This window comes from Mesocricetus auratus, unplaced genomic scaffold, assembly GCF_017639785.1.
Source record: "Mesocricetus auratus isolate SY011 unplaced genomic scaffold, BCM_Maur_2.0 Super-Scaffold_100013, whole genome shotgun sequence".
NCBI classification, from domain to species: domain Eukaryota; kingdom Metazoa; phylum Chordata; class Mammalia; order Rodentia; family Cricetidae; genus Mesocricetus; species Mesocricetus auratus.
Window position 1 is genome coordinate 20,265,526 of NW_024429196.1, and position 21,103 is coordinate 20,286,628.

At 40.2% G+C, this 21,103-nt stretch overlaps 1 protein-coding gene across 3 annotated transcripts in view; it reads right to left on the minus strand.

The window, feature by feature from the left end:
• The window catches only part of Pter (phosphotriesterase related), a 69,972-nt gene that overhangs the window by 18,550 nt on the left and 30,319 nt on the right, over positions 1-21,103 (minus strand). For all 3 annotated transcript variants that reach the window (XM_040755471.1, XM_013121384.3, XM_005081257.4), the window contains exons 2-3: positions 5,926-6,383; positions 4,151-4,416 (exon numbers count right to left, since the gene is read on the minus strand). In XM_040755471.1, the coding sequence (XP_040611405.1) occupies positions 4,151-4,416; positions 5,926-6,357 (698 nt within the window). In that variant the 5' untranslated portion in view covers positions 6,358-6,383. The remainder of the gene's footprint in view (positions 1-4,150; positions 4,417-5,925; positions 6,384-21,103) is intronic.

A 21,103-nucleotide genomic window follows, 5' to 3' on the forward strand; every position in this document is an offset into this window, starting at 1 on the left:
GCTGACCTAGTCAAACTCCAGCCTGGAACTGGTCTGCTGTGAACAGTCACTTCAAACAGCCACCACTTCCTACATCTGCTGCCTGATTTTTCTGTGTTACTTTATTTGGTTTGTTTTCAAAAGCCATTTTCTCTGGTTGATTCCCCATAGAAACATTTCCCTGTATTTCTTTGTCATGCACTGGAATCCCAAATGACCCATACCACGGGCGCAGAGTGGGCAGTTGCTCTTTCAATTGCCTCAGGATATACCTGTATGCTGGGGACTTGTGTGGGGTCAGGTCAATTCCATTCAGTCCTGATCCATCCAAGAGGGAAATAATGAAATTCTAGCCAATGGAAATCAGCTAATATATTCTTATCATTCAATATAAAAAGTATATACATGTGCATGTGTGTCTATGAAATGTGTATATAGGTCTACTGAATAACATTTCATACCACTAGGAAATAAATACTGTACTTTTAAAAAAATGTTTAATTTATATAATCCAGGAAATACTGTTCTAGTAGTTCAGGTTTATTTCACAATTTAAAATGAAAACTTATTTTCTAAGTGTGCCAAGCATAATTTTTCTAACTTAATGTCTAACTGGGAAAAAAGAAGGGCAGTCAGATTCTGCTTGAAGGAGCACCTTGGTCCAGTTTTAAGCATTGATGGAAAACCTTTCCAAGAAAGTCCATGTAAAACACTAAATAACACTGAAGAGAAAAAAAATTCTCATGCTTTTAACTGCCTGGTTGGGGCTGCTGTCAAGGTTAAGACTTGTTCAGGGGCAGAAGCAACCTGTATGACAGGTGTGGAGAGCTAAGGGAGCCAGGCCTTGGGACTAAACAGGGAGTGAGATCAGTCTGGAGATGCTCCGCCAGTCAAAGAAACATCATCCCTGTCCGCGAATAGGGAGAGACCTTGAGCCACAGAGTTCTCAAGAGTGCATGCTTGTCTTCATCTCAGATGATGAGGTGGGAAAGATGGGGGAGAAGTCTTGAGAATCTACAGCCATCACTGTGTGCCTACCAAGTGTGAGGGCGAGAACTCAGTGGCTGTGTGATGTTGGACAGGCTCTCCCGTCAGAAACGTAAACAACCACAAAAATCTGCCTGTGTTCCCATTCATTTAAAGTAGCTGGTGTTCAGACGCGCGGAAAGGGAAAGCAGAATGGGGGAGACAGTGTCCTGAAGAGGGCTGAACTGAATGCTCAAATATTTAAAATGATAAATCTTATGGTACATGTATTTTATCATAATAAATAAAAAAGAAATATCTTTAAATTTAATTAAGTTGAAACAAGCTGACAATGGCACCTAACTGCCTGCTGGAAACAATCAACAACATACAAACAACAACAACAAAAACAAAAAGCTCCAGCAAAAGCAAAAAAGAATGGCCAAGAATGGAGGTGCATACCTGGAGCCTAATGCTTGGAAGGCTGAGGTGGGAGGGTCTGGAGTTCTGAAGTCAGCTGAGCTACACAGCAAGACTCTGTCTGGAAAACAAACAAATAAATTAACATGCTTAAAGAAGAAGAAAAGTAATTCCCATGTCATAAAAACTTTCAAGGAGCGTGAGATATGCTCATAGTAAAAGATTTATTTTACTTTATAACACATGGAAACACTTCCTGGGAAGGACCCTTCTACAGTGAGTCAATAGCAAACCACACCAATAAAAAAGACAATAAATTGTGTTTATCAGTTATAAGAGAGATATTGCATGTTTAATTTTTTTATGAGACAGTGTCTTGCTATGTAGCCCTGACTGGCCTGCAACTTGTTATGTAGACCAGGCTGGTCATGAATACATGGAGATTCACCCTGCCTCTGCTAAGACTGAAGGCATACCACCTACCTGGCTTTATGCTTATTATATTTTTTTTACAAGGAGAAACTGAAAATGTGTTGAAAGAAATAAAAGTTCTTAAATTTAACCACATTGATTCAAAAAGTAATGAAGCAGAATTTAATAAGAAAATGTTATGTTAATTCTACACTCAAAGAGAGATGGATTCTGCTGGGAACAGACAAAACTGAAGAATTTACAGCTCACACATAGAAGTGGAGAAACAATGAGAGAGATAGATGTTCAGGGAGAAGAAGGACAGATGTGAAGGTCTTGATGGAATGGGGCAGGAAGTTATGCTATGGACAATAGACAATATTTGGAGAGATAATAGATGAAACTTTTCCAAAGTAATGGAAAATACGTCTTTATATCAGGAATCTCAAGGACTTTTAAGTACACAATAAAAAAGACACAATGAAGAGGGGCGTTGGTGGTGCACAGTTTAAATCCCAGCACTTGGGAGGCAGAGGCCAGTGGATCTCTGAGTTTGAAGACAGCCTGGTCTATAAAGCTGTTCCAGGACAGCCGGGACTACACAGACAAACCAATATTGTCTCAAAAAACCCAAAACCACATCAACCAAACAAACAAACAAAAGACACAATGGGTCAGATTATAGCAAAAACACAGAATAATGAAAACAATGGCCTTAAAAGATTTTGTCAAAGAAACGAAGTTGAAAAGGGAAGATCACTGAAGGGCTTAGGAAAGTAACTTGAAAATAGAGTCTCTATTGAAGATGATTGAGTATTATATTATCCATAACAAAAAAACAGAATAAGGGTATATTATAACACAGATATGTGCTGAAGGAATTAAGAATAATGTCCTTGGGAGTAAGTGTTGGAGAGGGCAGTGAGGGATGGATATACAAGATTGGTTGTAGACATGTATGAAATTTTCAAAGAAGAAAAATATCTATTTAAAAAGAGGTAGAATCACATCATGAATCTTGTCAATCTAATGCTAATTTTAATACAGTTAATCTAAAAGTTTGGGATTAGCATTGGCAACATTGTTACATGTTTGTGTATTAACAGCGGCCAAGCATCTGTCTATGTAGCCAAGCCTCTCCTGTGACATGGAGTAGGTTGAGCCGTGCACTCTGAAAACACATGTCCGTGCTTTAACCCTACGAATCTCTGAAGATGGTCTTAGTGAGAAAAGGGGTTTTGTAGATTATAATTAAGGATCTTTACTCAAGCTCATTCTGTTACAAGTGGGTCCTAAATTCAATAGCAAATGTTCTTAGAAATGGAAGAGAAGACAGACCTAAACCCAAGGTCCTGGGAAGGCAGAGGCAGGAACTAGCTATGCAGCCACAAGCTGAGGAACACTGAGATCTGACAGACAATGGAATAAGCAAGTGAGGGTTCTCCCTTAAGTCTCTGAGCTCCCATAGTCTTTGTAACACTTGGATTTCAGGCTTCCACATTTAGAAGCATTAGAGAATCAATTTTCCACTGTTTTGGGTTGGTTAATGTGTTGCAATTGTTACAGCAATCATACATTCTAATATGCCAACATTAGAAATACCATATTTACCATTATCTCAATAATTTCAGTTTTCAAAATTCAGGTGTTGCAAACCAAAAACATGTAACAGAAACACAAGCACCTACATGTTGGGTTTTCCTTTCACGGTGAGACCATTTGTTTTCTTTTTATTTACATTTATAGATGCATTTATCACCCCAATTGTTGGCAAATACTGAACAAGTAGAATTGGCACATGCATGATATCATATCATAAGAGAAAGAAACGAAGCAGACAGTAATAATCTGTGCTGAAGTGTTATAGAAGACAAGAAAGGATCTTTACAAAATGTCTCAGAATGTGACACACAAGGGGGATATGTAAAATGCAGCACCGATTTTTTTGTTTTGTTTTCAAGACATGGTTTCTCTGTGTAGCTTTGGAGTCTGTCCTGGAACTAGCTCTTGTAGACCAGGCTGGTCTTGAACTCACAGAGATCTGCCTGCCTCTGCCTTCCAAGTGCTGGGACTAAAGGCGTGCACCACCACCTCCCACCTTTGCAACCCAAATTTTAATTTATGCTCACTACAAACCTTCAAAAATCCTGCCTTCCAGGAACTGTGGGTATAATCAGTAGTAGAGTGTGTGATAGTTGATTGTGTGAGGCCCTATGTTTGATGTTCAGAATTGGAAAAAAAAATCACCTTCCAGGTAGCCATGGCATCTCCTTATGTGATTAGTTTTTCATTTATCTCATCACTGGTGGTTTTTCTTTTTGAAAAGCCCTTAGTCGTCCAGTGATTACAGAGATTTGTAAGGTAACCCACTTACCTGTCAAGGTGGGACATAACTGTTTTAGAGATGTCTGCACCTGCTTCTTGCAATATACGGATGATCTGAAACGGTGCAGCTGGGCTTCTTCCAGGATGGATGATGACAGGACAGCCAAGCTGAGCCTGGGCATGAGCTGTAGCCTGAAGCACCTTTCTCTCACTGTCAGTCAAAGGCCAGGAGCAGCCAATTTCTCCAATAACTCCACACTTGATACTGGTTCCATCAGCTCCACGGAGAATTTCACTAATAAGGACATCTGTAAGCTGAGGAAGAGTAAGAATGAGCCCATCTTATAGATTGTGAAATACATTCAAATAAACTCATACTATACAAAGGCACTTATTTAGGAACATACTCTTCTAAAACTGTACGCAGAGCCAGTGGACAGGGAGTAAAGAGCGTGCTTCACAATCATGAAGATCTGTGTTCCACCCCCAGAACTCACATAAAAATGTGGGGTGTGTGGTGCATTCTTGTGACCCCAGCACTGGGAAGATAGAGATAGATGGATCCCAGAGGCTCATTGGCCAGCTTCTCTAGCCCAATATCATCAATTAGTTCAAGACCAATGGAAACCCCATCTCAAATGAGAAGTACAGTTTTCCTAAGATGACATCCGAGGTTGTCCTCCAGCTTCCAAACACACGTCCCCTTCCTTGCACAAACATTAACTCCTTCCTTCCTTTTCTCTCTCTGCCTTCCTTCCTTCCTTCCTTCCTTCCTTCCTTTCTCCCCACAACCCCCACCCAACTCAACCCTCATTTAGTGAATATTGGCTAATGAACCACATATTTTTGGCTAATTTGCAAATTCAACAAGCTATTCTAAGTATCTTACTGAGACTATTTGATAAACTCATTGCTTAAAGATGCTGTAGGGACAAGGAGGAAGACAGTGTGTTCAGACTGAAAAAAGGGGTCTTTATTTTAATCTGGGTACAGAACCTATGAATGCCATTGAATCTGTCAACTTTATCAAGTAATTCTTTAATTCTCTCCTTCATTCGGCCTAGAAAATTCACAACACACATATCCACATTACTTAGTTTGACAAACATATAATCCTTATCATTATCTCAGTTTTCAGTTAATACTAGGTGCATTCATTTAAAGGTTTAAATACTAACTGATATTTCAACAAGAATTTACCTGACATGCTGTACCTGTGAAACAGGCTATGAGAAATATACAGGGATACATAATGTATGTAAACACATAGTAACTGACACGTGTTTAACAAGAGAATACACACATGTGCAACGGAGCCCTGCGAGCTTAGCTTCCTTCTGCCCATTCTTAATGTTATAGACAAGAGAAGAGACCTCCCCCACCCTCCCAGCGCGCAATGAGAGAAGAAGCTGTGTTTGCAAACGTACCAAGTCTCTGCCTGCCAGGTCTCACCCTACTGTGAATTTTCATTGCTGGTTATTATAAAACCCGAGGGGAAAGAGGAAGCCGCGCTGCTGAAGCTTTTGATGGGAAAGCAAGGTTTACCAACAGATTGAAGCGGAGCAACTGAGCTCTGATAGAGTTTGTACAAACTAAGCATTAACACATCGGAGCTGTCAATGATCAGTGCGTTGAGAGCTCCTTCCTCAACACTTGAAAGACACGCAATCTCACCAATTTGGGTTCTAGTCGGCAGGTGTCTTTGTGAGCTAGCAATTTTTTTTTGTCACACATCCAGTTACTTCTGAGACAATAGCATTTCCAAAGTTCAGACTGTCCTGAATGTATAAACGGGCAATGTCATAAGTAGTAAGTACTTTTTACCTGCTCCACTGACATGGCCCTGGTTGCTGCTGAGTGGGTTGCATCAACATAAAAGCCAGCTCCCGCTATGATGTGGACCCCAGTTTGCTCTGCTAGCCACTTGAGTGTTTGCACGTCCCTGCTGAGCCCAGTGGTGGTGTTTTCCACCATAGCACCTCCACCCTTAGCCTTGAAGTATAACAGTTCTTCCTTTATGGCTTCTGTCTCCTGATTCAACTGAAGGTTCTCCTGATGGGAATAAGGATTTTTCTGAATCCAGAATAGATTTTTCAGCATGATAGGTTCCTTGGAGGTAGCTTCATGGCATGGAGGAGGTGGGTAGTAAAAATTGTCAAAGGTCATTGTTAAATGCTCATGGGTCAAGGTGCGTCCCAGTTTGCTTGGTTCTACAAGACCCAAAACGGTTTGCACTTTCCCACTTAAGGAAGTCATTTCTGGAAGTGGCAAAAGGATTTTCCCTAAAGAAGAAATAGGAAAACAGAATTAGAACATTTAACACAAATATCCAATTTGTTCGTACAGGGCGGGGTTGTGAATGTGCCAGTCTGGAGAATCAATGAAACTAGAGATATAACCTCATTTGTCATCTGCCTCAAGGGGAATGCATAGATAAGATGTCCCTAGTCGCTTCCACCAGGTCTCCTCTGATGGATCAATTCCAAATTTATTTACTAAAAAAATTCTTGATATTCAGTTCACATTTATATTTCACCTATTTTTGTCCCAGTTATAACTTTGCTTCTTGGGTACTTCAACAAAAAAACATTCTCCTTCATAATCGATAACTTCCATTAAAACAAGTCATGTATTAACATTATCTCATCACTTTTCACTCAAATGAAATATACAGAGGCTTCTACTCATAGTGCTACCCAATTGTTACTTAAGTGAATGAACTGCTGTTGGAGACCTGTTATGGGTCAGAAGCATAACATGAAATCCTCAACCCTCACGACTTCACTGGGGATGACCCCAAAATAACTGGGGAGGAACAAATGCATAACTAGTTTTCTTAAGTGTCAAAAGTAAGAAGAAACAAACCATTTGATTTGCAAGAGTTTTTCATCTAGTGCACACAGAGAGTAACCCTTCAAAATACCTAGAAATAAATTGTCATTGTTATAATGAAAGTGACTACAATGCTATCTGTGATGGTTAGAAGTTAAATGTCAACTTGAACCAACTTAAAATCACTTGATAAGAGTGTCTCAGTGAGAAATTGTCTACACTGGGTTAGTCTGTGTGTGTCTGTAGGGAATTATCTTAGTTACATTAATTGGCATGAGAAGACTCAGCAGAGTGGCAACATTCATTCCCCGGCAAGGGATCCTGAACTATATCAGAGTGGTGAAATTGAGTTGAGCACAAGCAAGCAAGCAGTTGGGGTATGCGTTCATTTCTCTCTGCTCGTGACTGGCTGTGATGTGACCGGCTGTCTCAGCCCTGGCCTATGTGACTTCTCTGCAGTGATGGAATCACTGGAATCAGAGCCAGAAGAAACCTTTCCTCCCACAAGTTGTTTCGTATCAGGGTATTTTATCACAGCAACACACACAAAGCTAGAACACTACTGAAACAGAAATCAGCTGCTGTCTCTAAAAAGAGCAAAGACCACTTTGTTCCCTATGTAGTTCCCTTTCCGACACAGATAAAGTGCTCACCCATGTTTCTCTCAGTGAGATGACAGCAAGAACTACGATTTCAGCACTCCCATGATCAATGTACATCCCTAACAGAAGGGATTGGATGAAGAAGATGATGACCCCGTACCTGGTGAGCAGATACCCACAGCTGAGGGCAGGGCCACTGCAGCACTACCAGAAGTGAACTCCATCAAGAGGACCAGCCAGATATGCTCATAGGACTGGAAGAAACAGTCTGGGAACTGAGAACAGAGTAGCTTTTAAAGTTTTCAAAGTGTTCCTACAACAAATATTCTAAGATTATTTCCGCCATATCTTTGGAAGCCTTCTCTATGAGTGAAGGTGGTGCACAGGTTTGAGCCTATGCATGTGGAGGTCAGAGGTCAACTAAGGTTCATTCCTCTGAAGCCATCTACCATGTTTTTAGAGACAGGGTCCTCCTTGGCCTGGAGCTCACACAGAAGGCTAAATAGCCAGGAATCTATCTATGACTAAGCCTGGTTATAGCATTACTAATGCCTACTAAAATGACCAGCTATTTTAGGTGGGTTCTGGGATTGCACTTACTCATGCCTACAAAGAAAGCACTTTACCCACTGAAGCAACTCCTAGCCCCATCCTATTATTATCAGAGAGTCTGGTTTCTCACAAGTAAATTAGAGAGTCTACATTGCATAGGAATAAAATTGAATAGGAATTAAGTCAAACACGAAAGGAAACAATACATAAAACACTAGTACAAGTGGCACTTGGTCTGTAGTCAGCAAAGAGTATCATGATTTTGCACTTCAACTAGATTACTTCTTTCTGTAGAAGAAATGGTATGGATCTTGATGTAGGGGAGGGGCCAAGAGCTGGGAATAGTTGGGGAAGAGGAAACCATAATCAGAATATATTGTATGAACAAATGTATTTTCAATAAAAGAATAAAATGTAAAAAATGAAATGGGTACAGTACAGACTCAAAAAACAAAGTCAGAGGTAAGGGGGAAAAGTTTACAAACTATAGGTCAATTTTTATCCAGCCACTTTAATGACCTTGAACTTGGATGTTTGGGAAAATTTACTGACAGTCATAATTGACTGATTTATGCTTTTCACAGAGAACTTCAGGGTTGTAACTAGTGTGACCGATGAGTTTTGTCTGACAGTGCTTTAGGGCAAACCACACTTCCAACATTAGGCTGTACATATGGAGGCCATGAGGAACACATGGTATTTACTCAGCCAATCACGATTCATTTGCAAGTCCCCACATAGGTAATATTTTTCACTGATGATCTCACTGTTCAGGAGAGGTACATGAGAGGTGGCATGATTATAGACTGGAACTTACTGTTCAAAGCTTTATTCTTTGCTACTAAAAATAACAGTATGCAGTTACTTCTTTGGTTGATGAGATCACAGCACTATTAATAATAGATTCAATCCCCCACATGGGTTAATTTTTTTGTTTCCTTCCTTCTGGCTGATAGCATTACAGATGTGTTTGAGAGAGTCACAGAGGGGGAAGGAAATAGAATAAATTAGGATAAATTGATAAAACACCACCACATAGTAGAGAAGTACCAAACTGCGTACTTAATTGATGTGTATTTGAAAGAGCGACATGATATGCTTCAAGCTTACAAGCTGTGAGCCTTTGTTAAAAAAAATTGCTTAAGAAATGTCATCCCCTCTGGGAAATTCCTCTAATGCTCTCAAACAGAGCTGGCTGGTTCTTCTGTGATCACATTCAATGGCAAGCACACACAGAGGATAAGAAAAGATTAAGGAACAAAATGCAGGCAGCACTGCTTTAAACGAAAAGGCATCTTTGAGTGGAGCAGGACACGGACCAGGAATTCATGGTTCCAGTGTGGCTAAGGAGCCCGTTTCTGCCTATGTTCTGTCTGGAAGTCACTCCCAAGACACAGGCAGAGGGCTCTCATGATGCTTCATCATAAGGATGAGCATTTGTACAACCAGGAATGACAAGTAAAGGATGAGAGTTGCAGTGCCCATTTGTGCAGAGGGGAATGATCACTCACACAAAAGGAGGCTTCCAGTGTTTTCCGGAGCCTCCCACAGGAAGCTCCACATTATACACACCTGCATTGAAAAGGGACAGCTGGATCTATACACACATTTGACAAAAGCTTTGCTACGTATCAACTGTGAAATCTGAATAATGTACAAAAGGATAGTTTGCAAGTATTACAATAGCCCAGACAACACCAACAGCTCATGGTCGTTAGTACTGATCTTCAACTTGACCGGATCTGGAATCATGGAAGGGTCAAGCTTCTAGGCATGTGTCTGAAGGATTGCCTAGATCAGGTTAACTGAGGTGAGAAGCCCAAACCAAAATGTGGGCAGAAACATGGCCCGGCTGGGATACCACACAGCACAGAGGAGAGCTAGCTGAACAGTACCATTCATCTTTCCCCGTTCTTCCTGTCGGGGTGGTCTGACTAGACACAGCCCAAGTGCTTCTGCCTTGATGGATGGTATCACTCTAACCCCACATAAATCCTTCCTTCCTCAGATTGCTTTGTCTGAGCAACAAGACAAGAAACTAATACATAACCCTTCTAACCTTTCTTTTTTTTTTAATTTTGGAGACAGAGTTTCTCTGTGTAGCTTTGTAGACCAGACTGGCCTCGAACTCACAAAGATTCACCTGCCGCTGCCTCCTGAGTGCTCGGATTAAAGGCATGCACCACCACTACCCAACTCCCTTCTAACCTTTCTTAAAATCTGTTTTCGTTTTATGAGACCAGGTCTCACTCTGTAGCTTACGCTAGTTTGAACTCATGGTGATCCTCCTGTCTCAGACTCCTAAGTCCTGGAAATACAGGTGTGAACCACTATGTCTGCCAACCCCTCTAGTCTTGCTGGGCCTTGAATAAAAGAGAACCTTGACAAGAAAAGGAAAAGAAGATAGTAAGAGACTTGAACAACACTGCCATACCACAACCGGAACCAGAGATAGTGTGATTTGATTACTTACAAATACATGCATATACTATTTTTTATATGATATATAAAAATTTTGCTTCATGACGGAAGATCTGGTGGGGAAGAAGAAATCTGAATATAACTTCGGTTTCCATTCAGTTTCACTGGAATTTTGAGGGGTTTTTTTTTTGGTTTGGCCATTATGTTTAAGTGTATTCTGTCTACCTAAGTTGAATATCATTTTCAGTTATGGTCATGGTTAATTTATCAAGTTAATCTGGCTTTGATGCACCAAGGACATTGGTAAATCACACACCTGGCTGCATCAGTGAAGATGTTTCAGAGACAATTAGATCATAAAGGCACTGACTCAGTGAACAGATGAAGCCCGAAGGATTCATAAATGGTGATGTTTGGGGGAGTTGGTAGGGGTGGGGCTAACATGGAAGAAGCAGGCTACTGGCTACATGTTCTTAGAGGTCATAGCTTCTTCTGTCCGCCTTCCCGGCTCGCTCTTTCTCTCTGCTTTCTGGCCACAAAAGATGAGCAGCCTCGTCTAGCATATTTTCCCTCAGCCACGATGGTCAGCACTACCAAATCAGGGCTCCCAGGGACTATGTCGATTGAACTCTCTGAAACAATGCGTCAAAAGAAATGTTTTCTTTCCCTGTCTGGTGACTCATGTCATATTTTGCCACATTGGTGAGAAAAGTAACTGGCACCATTGCCGTTTCAGAGGAGAGAGGACGTCTAGAAGTCTGGATACTTTGTACGGGCAAGTGGGAACTCTTAAACACACAACCTCTGCATGCTGTAGACATCATACTTTGTCCTGTTTCTATACCAGCGTGGTAGCCCTAGAGCTGACTGAAGCGTTAGTACTTCAGTTTAGATATAACAGTCAAATTGGCAAACTGACTTTTTTCCTGAAACCATTTAAAATTCCCTAACCAGACTTTTCCCACAACAGTGAAGGGTCTAATGCCTATTATGAAAGAAACCCTTTATTGCATTTCACTCATCTTTTCTCCATGAGTAAACCCTTACTGATGAGGGAGAAGACATGGAGCCAAGGCCACGTCCCTGCAGAGACCTGTAAGGTGTTGCCATAATGCAGAAAGAAAAAAAAATCAGATGGTGGCTTGGTCTGAAATGACACCAGTTGAGATGGCAAAAAAGCAGACGAGCAGATGGGACTTTCTAACTGGACTTGCTGGTACTTAAAATATACCCTGCAAATAAATGGCCCAAATATATCAACACTTCTATTTTTTATGTGTTACATCACAGTATAGCAGTGCTCTATAAACACTGCACTTAAAGCTGACATTTGATTTGTGATAAAAATATTTTAACAGCTATATAATATTTTTTAAAGCTTGTTTGAATACTTCCATCATGGAAAGGTTCAAATCTGTGACATAGCCTCTCTGAAACAGCATGGATCTGGCTGCTGTACAAGGGCGACCCCAGGAGTCCATCTTGCTCACAACTACTGCCTTTTCTCTATCCCATGTCCTTATTCTGAAATAAGGAAAGATCTAGCAGGGTATGGTGACACAAGCCTGTGATCTCAACTATTCAAGAGGCCAAGGCAAGAGAATCTTAAGTTCAAGGCCTGTCTGAGCCGCAGTGTGAGTTCAAGCCAGCTTGTTCAGTGAGACCTGGTCTCAAGCCAACAGTCAAAAAGAGCTAGAGAGGCAGTTCAATGGTAGAGCCCTTGTTTAACATGCATACGGATGAGACCTGGGTATCATGTCCTGTACAGGGAGGGAGAGAGAGGGAGAAGGGAGGGAAAACAGTGCTATCAGACATACAATCATGTAAATGGAACTCAGTACATTCTTCAAACTGTGAGACAGATAAAACAAAGTGGTTCGAAGAACAAAGGAGCAGCTCATATGTAATAATAGCTGGAGGAAATTGTCTCACTCACAAGATTGTTCTTTTTTGTTACCTGTAGACTAAAAAAGTTGATAGACAATGTAGAAATATAATGAAAGCTGGAACTATACGGGGATGCATAAACTGAGGATGTGGCTTGGGGCTTAACTGACTGTAGGTCCATCAAAACGGATCACCCGGGCAACTCTTTATACTGTGGTCACTGCCTTGTTGATTCTGTGAGCTCGCTGTTCAGTGAAACAACTAAAGCCATACTCTTGTCAAGAAGACAATAAGATGAAAAGGGAGAAGTGGGGGAAGCAATGGAAGATGAGAGGAGGGAAGGGGAAGAAAATAGTATCTTTACTTAAGTCAAAATGAAGCATGATGTGATGGGAGATGCCATTCTGTAAATATGTTTATCTTATTGGTTGATGAATAAAAAACTGTGGCCAATAGGGCAGCGAGATAGGCAGGTCTAGGAGACAAGGAGGATTCTGGGAGGAATAGGCAAAAGCAGTTGTCATGTAGGATGCCAGAGGAGTAACAGGTCCTGGACCTTTCTCCGGTAAGATAAGACCATGTGGAAATACATAGATTAATATAAATGGGTTAGTAATTAAGACAGAGCCAGCCAATAAGAAGTCCTAGTCGTTGGCCAATAGTTTCATAATTAATATAAGTCTCTGAGTGTTCATTTGGGGTTGACACAGTTGTGGGACCAGGCTGGCAGAAAGAGTGCTCATAACGATGACATGTACTGGTGACATCCTAGAGTTTGGGGAAATGTAACAGTCCATACTGTTTGGCAGTCTCATCTTATGCCCTTCCTTCAGGAGAAGGCTGCACCCTGGATACTGGGAGAATACTTGGGGAAACACTTTTATTTCAATACTAACAACAGTCCTGAAAGCAAAACACACACCAGTCACCAGACAGGCCAGTTACAACTTCATTTCTATCACAGAGCACATTTCATACTAGGAGTTGGGGGATTAGTGCAGTAGTAGGGTGCTTGTGGTATGGTTCTTTAGCACAAAAAAGAAAAAAGAAAAAAATATCTGCATTGAATTTAGTCCTCAGATTTTCATTTATAGAAGTGTCTTTGGCAGCAAGAGGTTATCACCCAGAAGCTGCAATACTCTGAACAAATATTAAAGCTGGTTTTGACCTGTACTCGATCACTAAGGAACTAAAGTTTTTAATTTAATTCCTGGAAAACCACAAATTACTATCTGAAATGTGTAATGCCTTCATTTCTTTTCTTCCTTCCTTCCTTGTTTCCTTGTTTCCTTCCTTCCTTCTTTTTTGTTCTTCTTTCTTATGTTTTACAGGACAGAATCCTAGTAGCCCAGGCTGGCCTGGAACTAACTATGAAGCCTAGGTTGGTCTTTAACTCATGGTTACCTTTCCCGTCTCAGTGTCTCAAGTGCTAGGATTACAGAAATGAGCCATCACACCCAGCATCTTCCACACGATTTTACTCAGAAATCTATTCTTGAAGGGCACAAATGAAGCTGCAAGATTAGCAGGTTTCAGAGTCCATAGTTCTTGACTGTTCCACTAAACGATGGTGTTGCTTGGGTCAAGTCGTATAACCAATCCGAACTCATTTTCCTAACTGTGAAATGAAGGGTTGGAAAGAAGAATTCCCAATGCAATCCAAGCTTCAAAGTTTCTTCTTTAAGGGGAAGATCTTAAAATATATGTATTCACACACACACACACACACACACACACACACACACACACAGACAGTGTAGGAGGATGGATTTCATATTCAGGCCCTTCAGCGATTAAGAGAACAAAAGGAGAATGGGTCCTTGCTCTGACGTTTCTTTTCTGAGGAAAACTTAACAGCTTGTGATGAGCTATTTTCCTCACTTGAAAACTCAAACATTCTCTTGAACTACCATACAAGATCAAACGGGAAAGGCAAGTAAGAGAATACCCCAAAGCACTATTCAAATTATAAAGCACCATCTAAATGTTTGGAATTATTGCGAACTTTGAATTATTTCACAAATATTTGCCTAGTACCCACAGCCAAATGGACCTGAACTTGTTCTTTTTAAAAACTAACAATAGGGGGTTGAAGTTTATGAATCAAACTGAAGCTCTAATTTGCTTATAAATGAATTCCTGCACTTGAGACCCGGGATTGTTAAAAGTAGATTGACTATTGCGATTGACATCAGAGCTCATTAGGTTTTTGGAAATGCCCACCAAAGTGATTAAAGCTGCGGGAGGTCCTCATTAGCCATGGGGAACTGCAACTAGAAACACCTTTTAAAATGAATGTGCGTAATACAGTGTGTTAGTCTTCACAAATGGCCATCAGTGAGCAGTGTGCCTCCCAACGTCACCAATCCTGTGCAGCCCAAGCCACCCTGAACCTGAGCTCACCTGTGACTGACTCTCTGTAACCAAAACAACATGGCGGAAGTGATGGACCAATGGATGGCAGTCTGAGACCAAAATCTTCAGAAGCAGCCTCTTCCTTTGTGCTTTGGGGAACTGAATTACACACAGTGTAAGAAGTCTTAGTGTTTGCATTTGAAGGAGAGATCCTGAGAGTGTATGGAAAGAGAGGCTCCCAGCCATTCAGCCCCTGCCAGCCCTGTGGAAGTACCAGAGAGTTGAGAGACCACATTCAAAGCCTTTGTTCCATAAAGATCCCAAGGGACTATAAGCCCAGCTGCACATGACTCAGTTGAGCATGGAACACCAAGAGAGTTGTGGGAGATCATAAAGTGACTCTCGTTTGAAGCCTCTGGCTTAAGGCAGTGCTGTGGTCTGACCCTTGAATCTTTTCCTGGGCCACATGTGGAGAAGCTATGAGATCATGAAAACAGAGCCCTTTGCAATGAGATCAGCTGACCTCTGGGTTTCTTTACTGCCATCTCCATGTAAAGACATAACAAGACAACAGGCCTTTTACGATCCACAAAGAAGTGAAGAATCTACAAGGACTGTTTTAGACTTCAGGCCTCCAGAACTATGAAGTATCACGTGAGACTGCATGTCTGTCATACAAAACAGAAAGTCTGTGATACTTTGTTCTTGCACACGCGAGTGGAGACAGGCAGAATGTTATTCTGCATGAGATAACGTATGTGGAGAGCAAAAATAAAGTTTTAAAAGGTTTAATCAAGCTACACATCCAGACTCCTAGACCTGAGGAAACTGAGGACAGCACAGGCTACACAGCAAAAACTTACTGAAGAAAACTAAACAAATCAACAAAATGGTTGAAAAACATTTCAAATTAGAAGAATAAAAACATTATTCAAATTAAGTTATACTTATTAATTTGTCCTACTTATAGAATAGATTGGTTGAATGTTGGATGTGAAAAAGGGTTGAATTTGATGATAAATATTTGTGATATAAATTCTTAACTTATGCATCTCATCGATTAAAAGGGTAAGCTTTGTAGAGCTTTGCTTATGTCACATCAATTTTAAATATTGTAAGTGGCATATAAAAAACAAAAATGGGAAGCTGGAAATGTATTTCAGCAGTTAAGAACACATTTTATTCTTGCAGAGAACCTGGCTTCAGTTCTTAGCACCTATATGATGGCTCATGACCATCTGTAATTCCAATTCCAGGAGATTTGGTGCCCTCTTCAGACCTTGGACACCAGGCATACATGTGGCACACATACATTGATGTAGGCAAAACATTCATATACATAAAATAAATTTTCAAAATTAAAAAACAAAATATACACATTAATGCAGTGCAATATAATATTTTGATACATGTATGTCTATCTAAATCAGGTTAAACATTTTATAATTTCTTTATGGTGAAAATGTCAAGATCCCCTTTTCAAGCCTTGTGAAACACACTTTAGACTGCTCTCTCTAGAACACCATTGCAATGCCTCTCCACAGCTTGTCTCTCATCTCACTGTGGCCTAGGCTTCAATGATCAGTGTCTTTCTTGTCTCTCTCCTCCTCTCTAATCTCCCCTGCTTCTGGTGAGCTCCCTTCTGATCTCAACTCCCACAAGAGCAATTCTCTTAAGTTCCATGTATGTGGGAGACCTTGAGTTACTTGTCTTTGCTCTTGGCTTTAACATGTGATTCCACCCCTATTGTTGCAAAAGAGGAGGGATTGGCCCCTTTACATGTCTGGCTAGTACTCTGATTCCTCTAGGTTTGGGTATCCAAGTTTCACTATACATCCACATACATACATGTATTCATGACTTTTATTCAGCCATTAATCACTTGGATTGTTTCTATTTCTTATTTATTGCAAACAGTGCTGCCATAAACATAGGGTGCTGACATGTTTTTGACTTCCATTGACTATGTACCCAACAGTAAGATGAATGCTAATTCTAGTATTGGGTTTATCCATGTGTTTCCATCATGGTTGACTAGTTTCCATTCCCCCAATAGTAAACAAGAGTTCCCTTTCCTCCCCATCCTTGCCAGCTCTTGTTTTGATAATAGTGTTCTACTTGGAGAGAAGTACTATTTTATTGTAATTCATTTGCATTTCCCTGATGATTAGTGAGGTGGAGAAAATTTTCACAGTATCTGTTAGCAACTTGCTCATCACGTTTTGAGAAACACCTGCTGAGCTCTATCACTCCCTTTCAATCAATTTTTAAGTGTTCAGCTCTTTACACATTCTGGGTATCAACCCCTATATGATGCACAGTTTGCAAATACTTTCTTCTTTTTTGAAAGCGTTCTGTTCATTATGCTGATAGTTTCTTTTGCTATGAAAAAAAAAAGCTTTTTAGCTTGACATCATCTCACTTGTAAGTTTTTTACTTTTGTTCCGTGCTTTTGTAATGTAATCCAAAAAAATGCTCTCTCATTTCAGTATCCTGAAGAATGTCCCCTGTATTTTCTTATGGTAATTTGAGGTCTTACATTTCCAGTTGCTTTTAGAATATGGGGAGAGAGGGATCTGCTATGACTCCTCTATACTTGAGTATCTGGTTTTCCCAGCACCGTTTATTCAAGACCTTCCTTTCTCCAGTGTACGGTTCTCAGCAGCCTTATTGAAGATCAGCAGGCTGTGGACGTGTGAGTTTCTAGGCAGGCTCGTACAGTGGTCTGTGTGTCTGCTGTTATACAAGTACATGCCACCGTAATTACTATAGTGTTGTACTGTATTAAGCCAAGCAAAGTTTTGTTCTTTTTGCTCAGGATTGTTTTGGTATTGGTCTTTTTTTTAGAGATGCCTTTTTAAAAGTTCCATGTTGAAAGTCATGCACTGACTGGACAGACCATTTTGAAAAGTATGAACATAATAAAATATTGTTATAGTTTTTAAGAGTGGCACAGCACAATGCAACACCATGTACATATCAAATAGCTGTCTAAATGTTCTACTGGCAGATAAATCAGGCATTGATTTGGAATTGATGCCACCAGATAAGACTCTAAAACATGATAGGAGAAAAGGCCATGCAATTTCAGTTTGGTATGAACATTTCTAAAGAATAAAGGTAGACCAGTGAGAAGGCTCAGCCAGAAAAGGCACCTGCTGGCAAGCCCCATGACCCAAGCTGATCCCTGTGACTCGTGAGGTAGGAGACAGCAGATTTCTAAAAGCTGTGCCCTGACCTCCATTCACTTGTGATGTGCGTACATACATACAATAAATAGAATGTACTGTTGAACATATAAAGTTATTTAAAGTCTATCACTTAAAGACCCTAACTTACATCCACAGCAGCGGTACCAGATGACTGTGAGTGATTTTCATGGACAGAAATCTTGTTTCACTCATCAGGGAACAGCTTTATATTTGAAATGCTAACTTAGTCCTTACAAGTGGGCAGAAGTGGTGACACTGCAGGGTTCTTTCAGAACTGCATGACAGCTACAGCACACTTGCCATTTCACTGAGTAGCTTATGAGAATGAGCCCCACTGCAATGAAGGCAGGAATGCCACAGTGCCTCTTCCTGCAATGCCGCAGACGTGAAAGCTTCCTCGGCTTCAAAGGAAAACACTTCGGCAATATTATCTGAATCACAGCCGGAAACATGTTACTTTGATGTTAGGAATCTGACTCAAGGAGATGTCTAGGGACATGTAAAAATATTGACATACAAAGACTTCATTATGTCATTATCCAGAACAGCACCAAGTTCCTGGGGGCTGGAGAGATGGCACAGTGTTAGTTAAGTGCACTCGTGGTTCTTGCAGAAGACCCTGGCTCAGTTCCCAGCTCCAGCATATGGAGACTCACAAGTGCTTGTAACTTCTAACCCTCTTCTGGCCTCCCCAGGCACTGCATGAACAGTATACACATACTCAGGCACACACACACACACACACACACACACACACACACACACACAAACACACACACTAAATAAATAAATGTATTTTTTTAAAGCAACAAAAATACCTTAGAATAAAATGGTGATCTATACTATGGAGTTTTATATAATCAGTGGAAAAAATATTCAAGGAATATTTTCCATATTTTTGTGTGTGTATTTGGTGTGGTGTGTACAAATGTGTGAGTACACATGCATGTGATGTATATGCATGTACATGTGAGGGCTCAAGGTTGATGCCAGCAATCATTCTCTGTTACTCTTCTACCTTGTTTACCAATACAGTGTCTCTCAGTCAAACCCAGAGCTCACTGATACAGCCAATCTCACTGGCTAACTTGCTAATCTTTGTTTTCTGAGATTGGAATTAAAAGGGGAGTCACCATGTCTATCCAGAATTTATGCAGGGTTTGGGGATCTGAACTCTGATTGTCATGCTTATACAGCCAGCACTTTAACCACATTTTCAAAGAACATCTAATGACTTAGAAAGATGCTCATATTGTAATATATGAAAAAGCAAAACTATACTAAGTATGATAAATGTATGCTCAATATATACATCTGCATAAGAGCTTAAAACTAGACATACTGAAATTTTGTGCTTATTGTAGGCTGGTAGAATAAACAAAGAGAGTTCATATTTTTCTCATTACAACAATATTTTCCCTAGCTTTTATGTTTATCATGTTTATATTTCATATTTATAATCAGTAAAAGAAAATAAAATGGGAAAGGATCAACACCTATACAAAAACCATATGTAAAAATCAAAGTTTGAATCCCCAACTTAAGTCTGAAGGCAGACAGTGATAAATGATTGCAAGAGTCATTCCTGCTTGGTGTTTGGTATTGTCTCATGCATGCCTTTGCAGTGGCTGTGGGTCAGTTTGATTAAATTCTAGTGGTTTCATTGAGTAGTCAGTGGGCTGACATTGGAATGACCTTGAAATTAAAGTCCAGGGGAAATTATGGAGTCTGACCACAAATTTGGAAAAGATCCAATGCTGTGAGTATTTCTTCCTTTTTCTTCTAAAGGACAGATAATAATTTTTTGTTGATTACACAGAATAGTTTTAGCTTATGACACACTTTAATCAATTTCTGTCTCTAAAACAGACCACTATCACTTTTCTGAAGAGATATGTAATTTCCATAGTATTTTTTTCTTATATCGCAATCAATTCATTCAAGAGCCAAGATTCCACTTGAATACACTCCTGTGTGGGCCTAACAGTAGAAATGGGGGCTGTCAAGGAGACATTTTTAAACAAAATTGTTAAGAAAAGATCAAGTGTAAGTAAAAAAGAGAAATCAAGAAAAGGAATTTCAAATCAAGACAAGCCACGTAAGGACAGAACCACCAAAAGTATCTTTGTCTAAGGACGGGGATCCTTGATAGATCAGCAGGAAAACAAAAAGATGATAAACAACAGTTATTACAGGGTTGATAAAAATGTATTTAGCCAATACCAAGCTGTTTTCGGGACTATAGCTATATAATACAGCTTGAAGTCAGGGATAGTGATGCCTCTGGAAGTTCTTTTATTGTACAGGGTTGCCTTGGCTATCCTGGGTCTTTTGTTTTCCATATAAAGTTGAGAATTGTCCTTTCGAGGTCGGTGAAAAATTGTGCTGGTATTTTGATAGGGATTGCATTGAATCTGTAGATTGCTTTTGGTAAGATTGCCATTTTTACTACGTTGATCCTAGCAGACAGGTAGACCAATGGAATTAAATTGAAGTCCCTGGTATCAACCCACACTCCTTTGAACACCTGATCTTTGACAAAGAAACTAAAACTATACAATGGAAAAAAAGCACCTTCAACAAATGGATGCTGGCATGTAAAAGACAACAGATAGATCCATATCTATCACCATGCACAAAACTTAAGTCCAAATGGATCAAAGAACTCAACATCAATCCAGCTACACTGAATCTCTTAGAGGAGAAAGTTGGAAGTACCCTTGAACGAATTGCAATGCACAGGAGACCACTTCCTGAACATAACACCAGTAGCACAGACACTGAGATCGACAATTAATAAATGGGGCCTCCTGAAACTGTGGAGCTTCTGCAGGGCAAAGGACACAGTCAACAAGACAAAATGACAGCCCACAGAATGGGAAAAGATATTCACACACCCCACATCTGACAGAGGTCTGATCTCCAAAATTTACAAAGAACTCAAGAAGCAGGTCTCCAGAACTCCAAAGGATCCAATTAAAAAGTGGGATGCAGAACTAAATAGAAAATTCTCAATAGAAGTGTCCAAAATGGCCAAGAGACACTTAGCCATTAGGGAAATGCAAATCAAAACAACTCTGAGATACCATCTCTCTCCCATCAGAATGGCTAAAATCAAAAACACTAGTGACAGTTTATGCT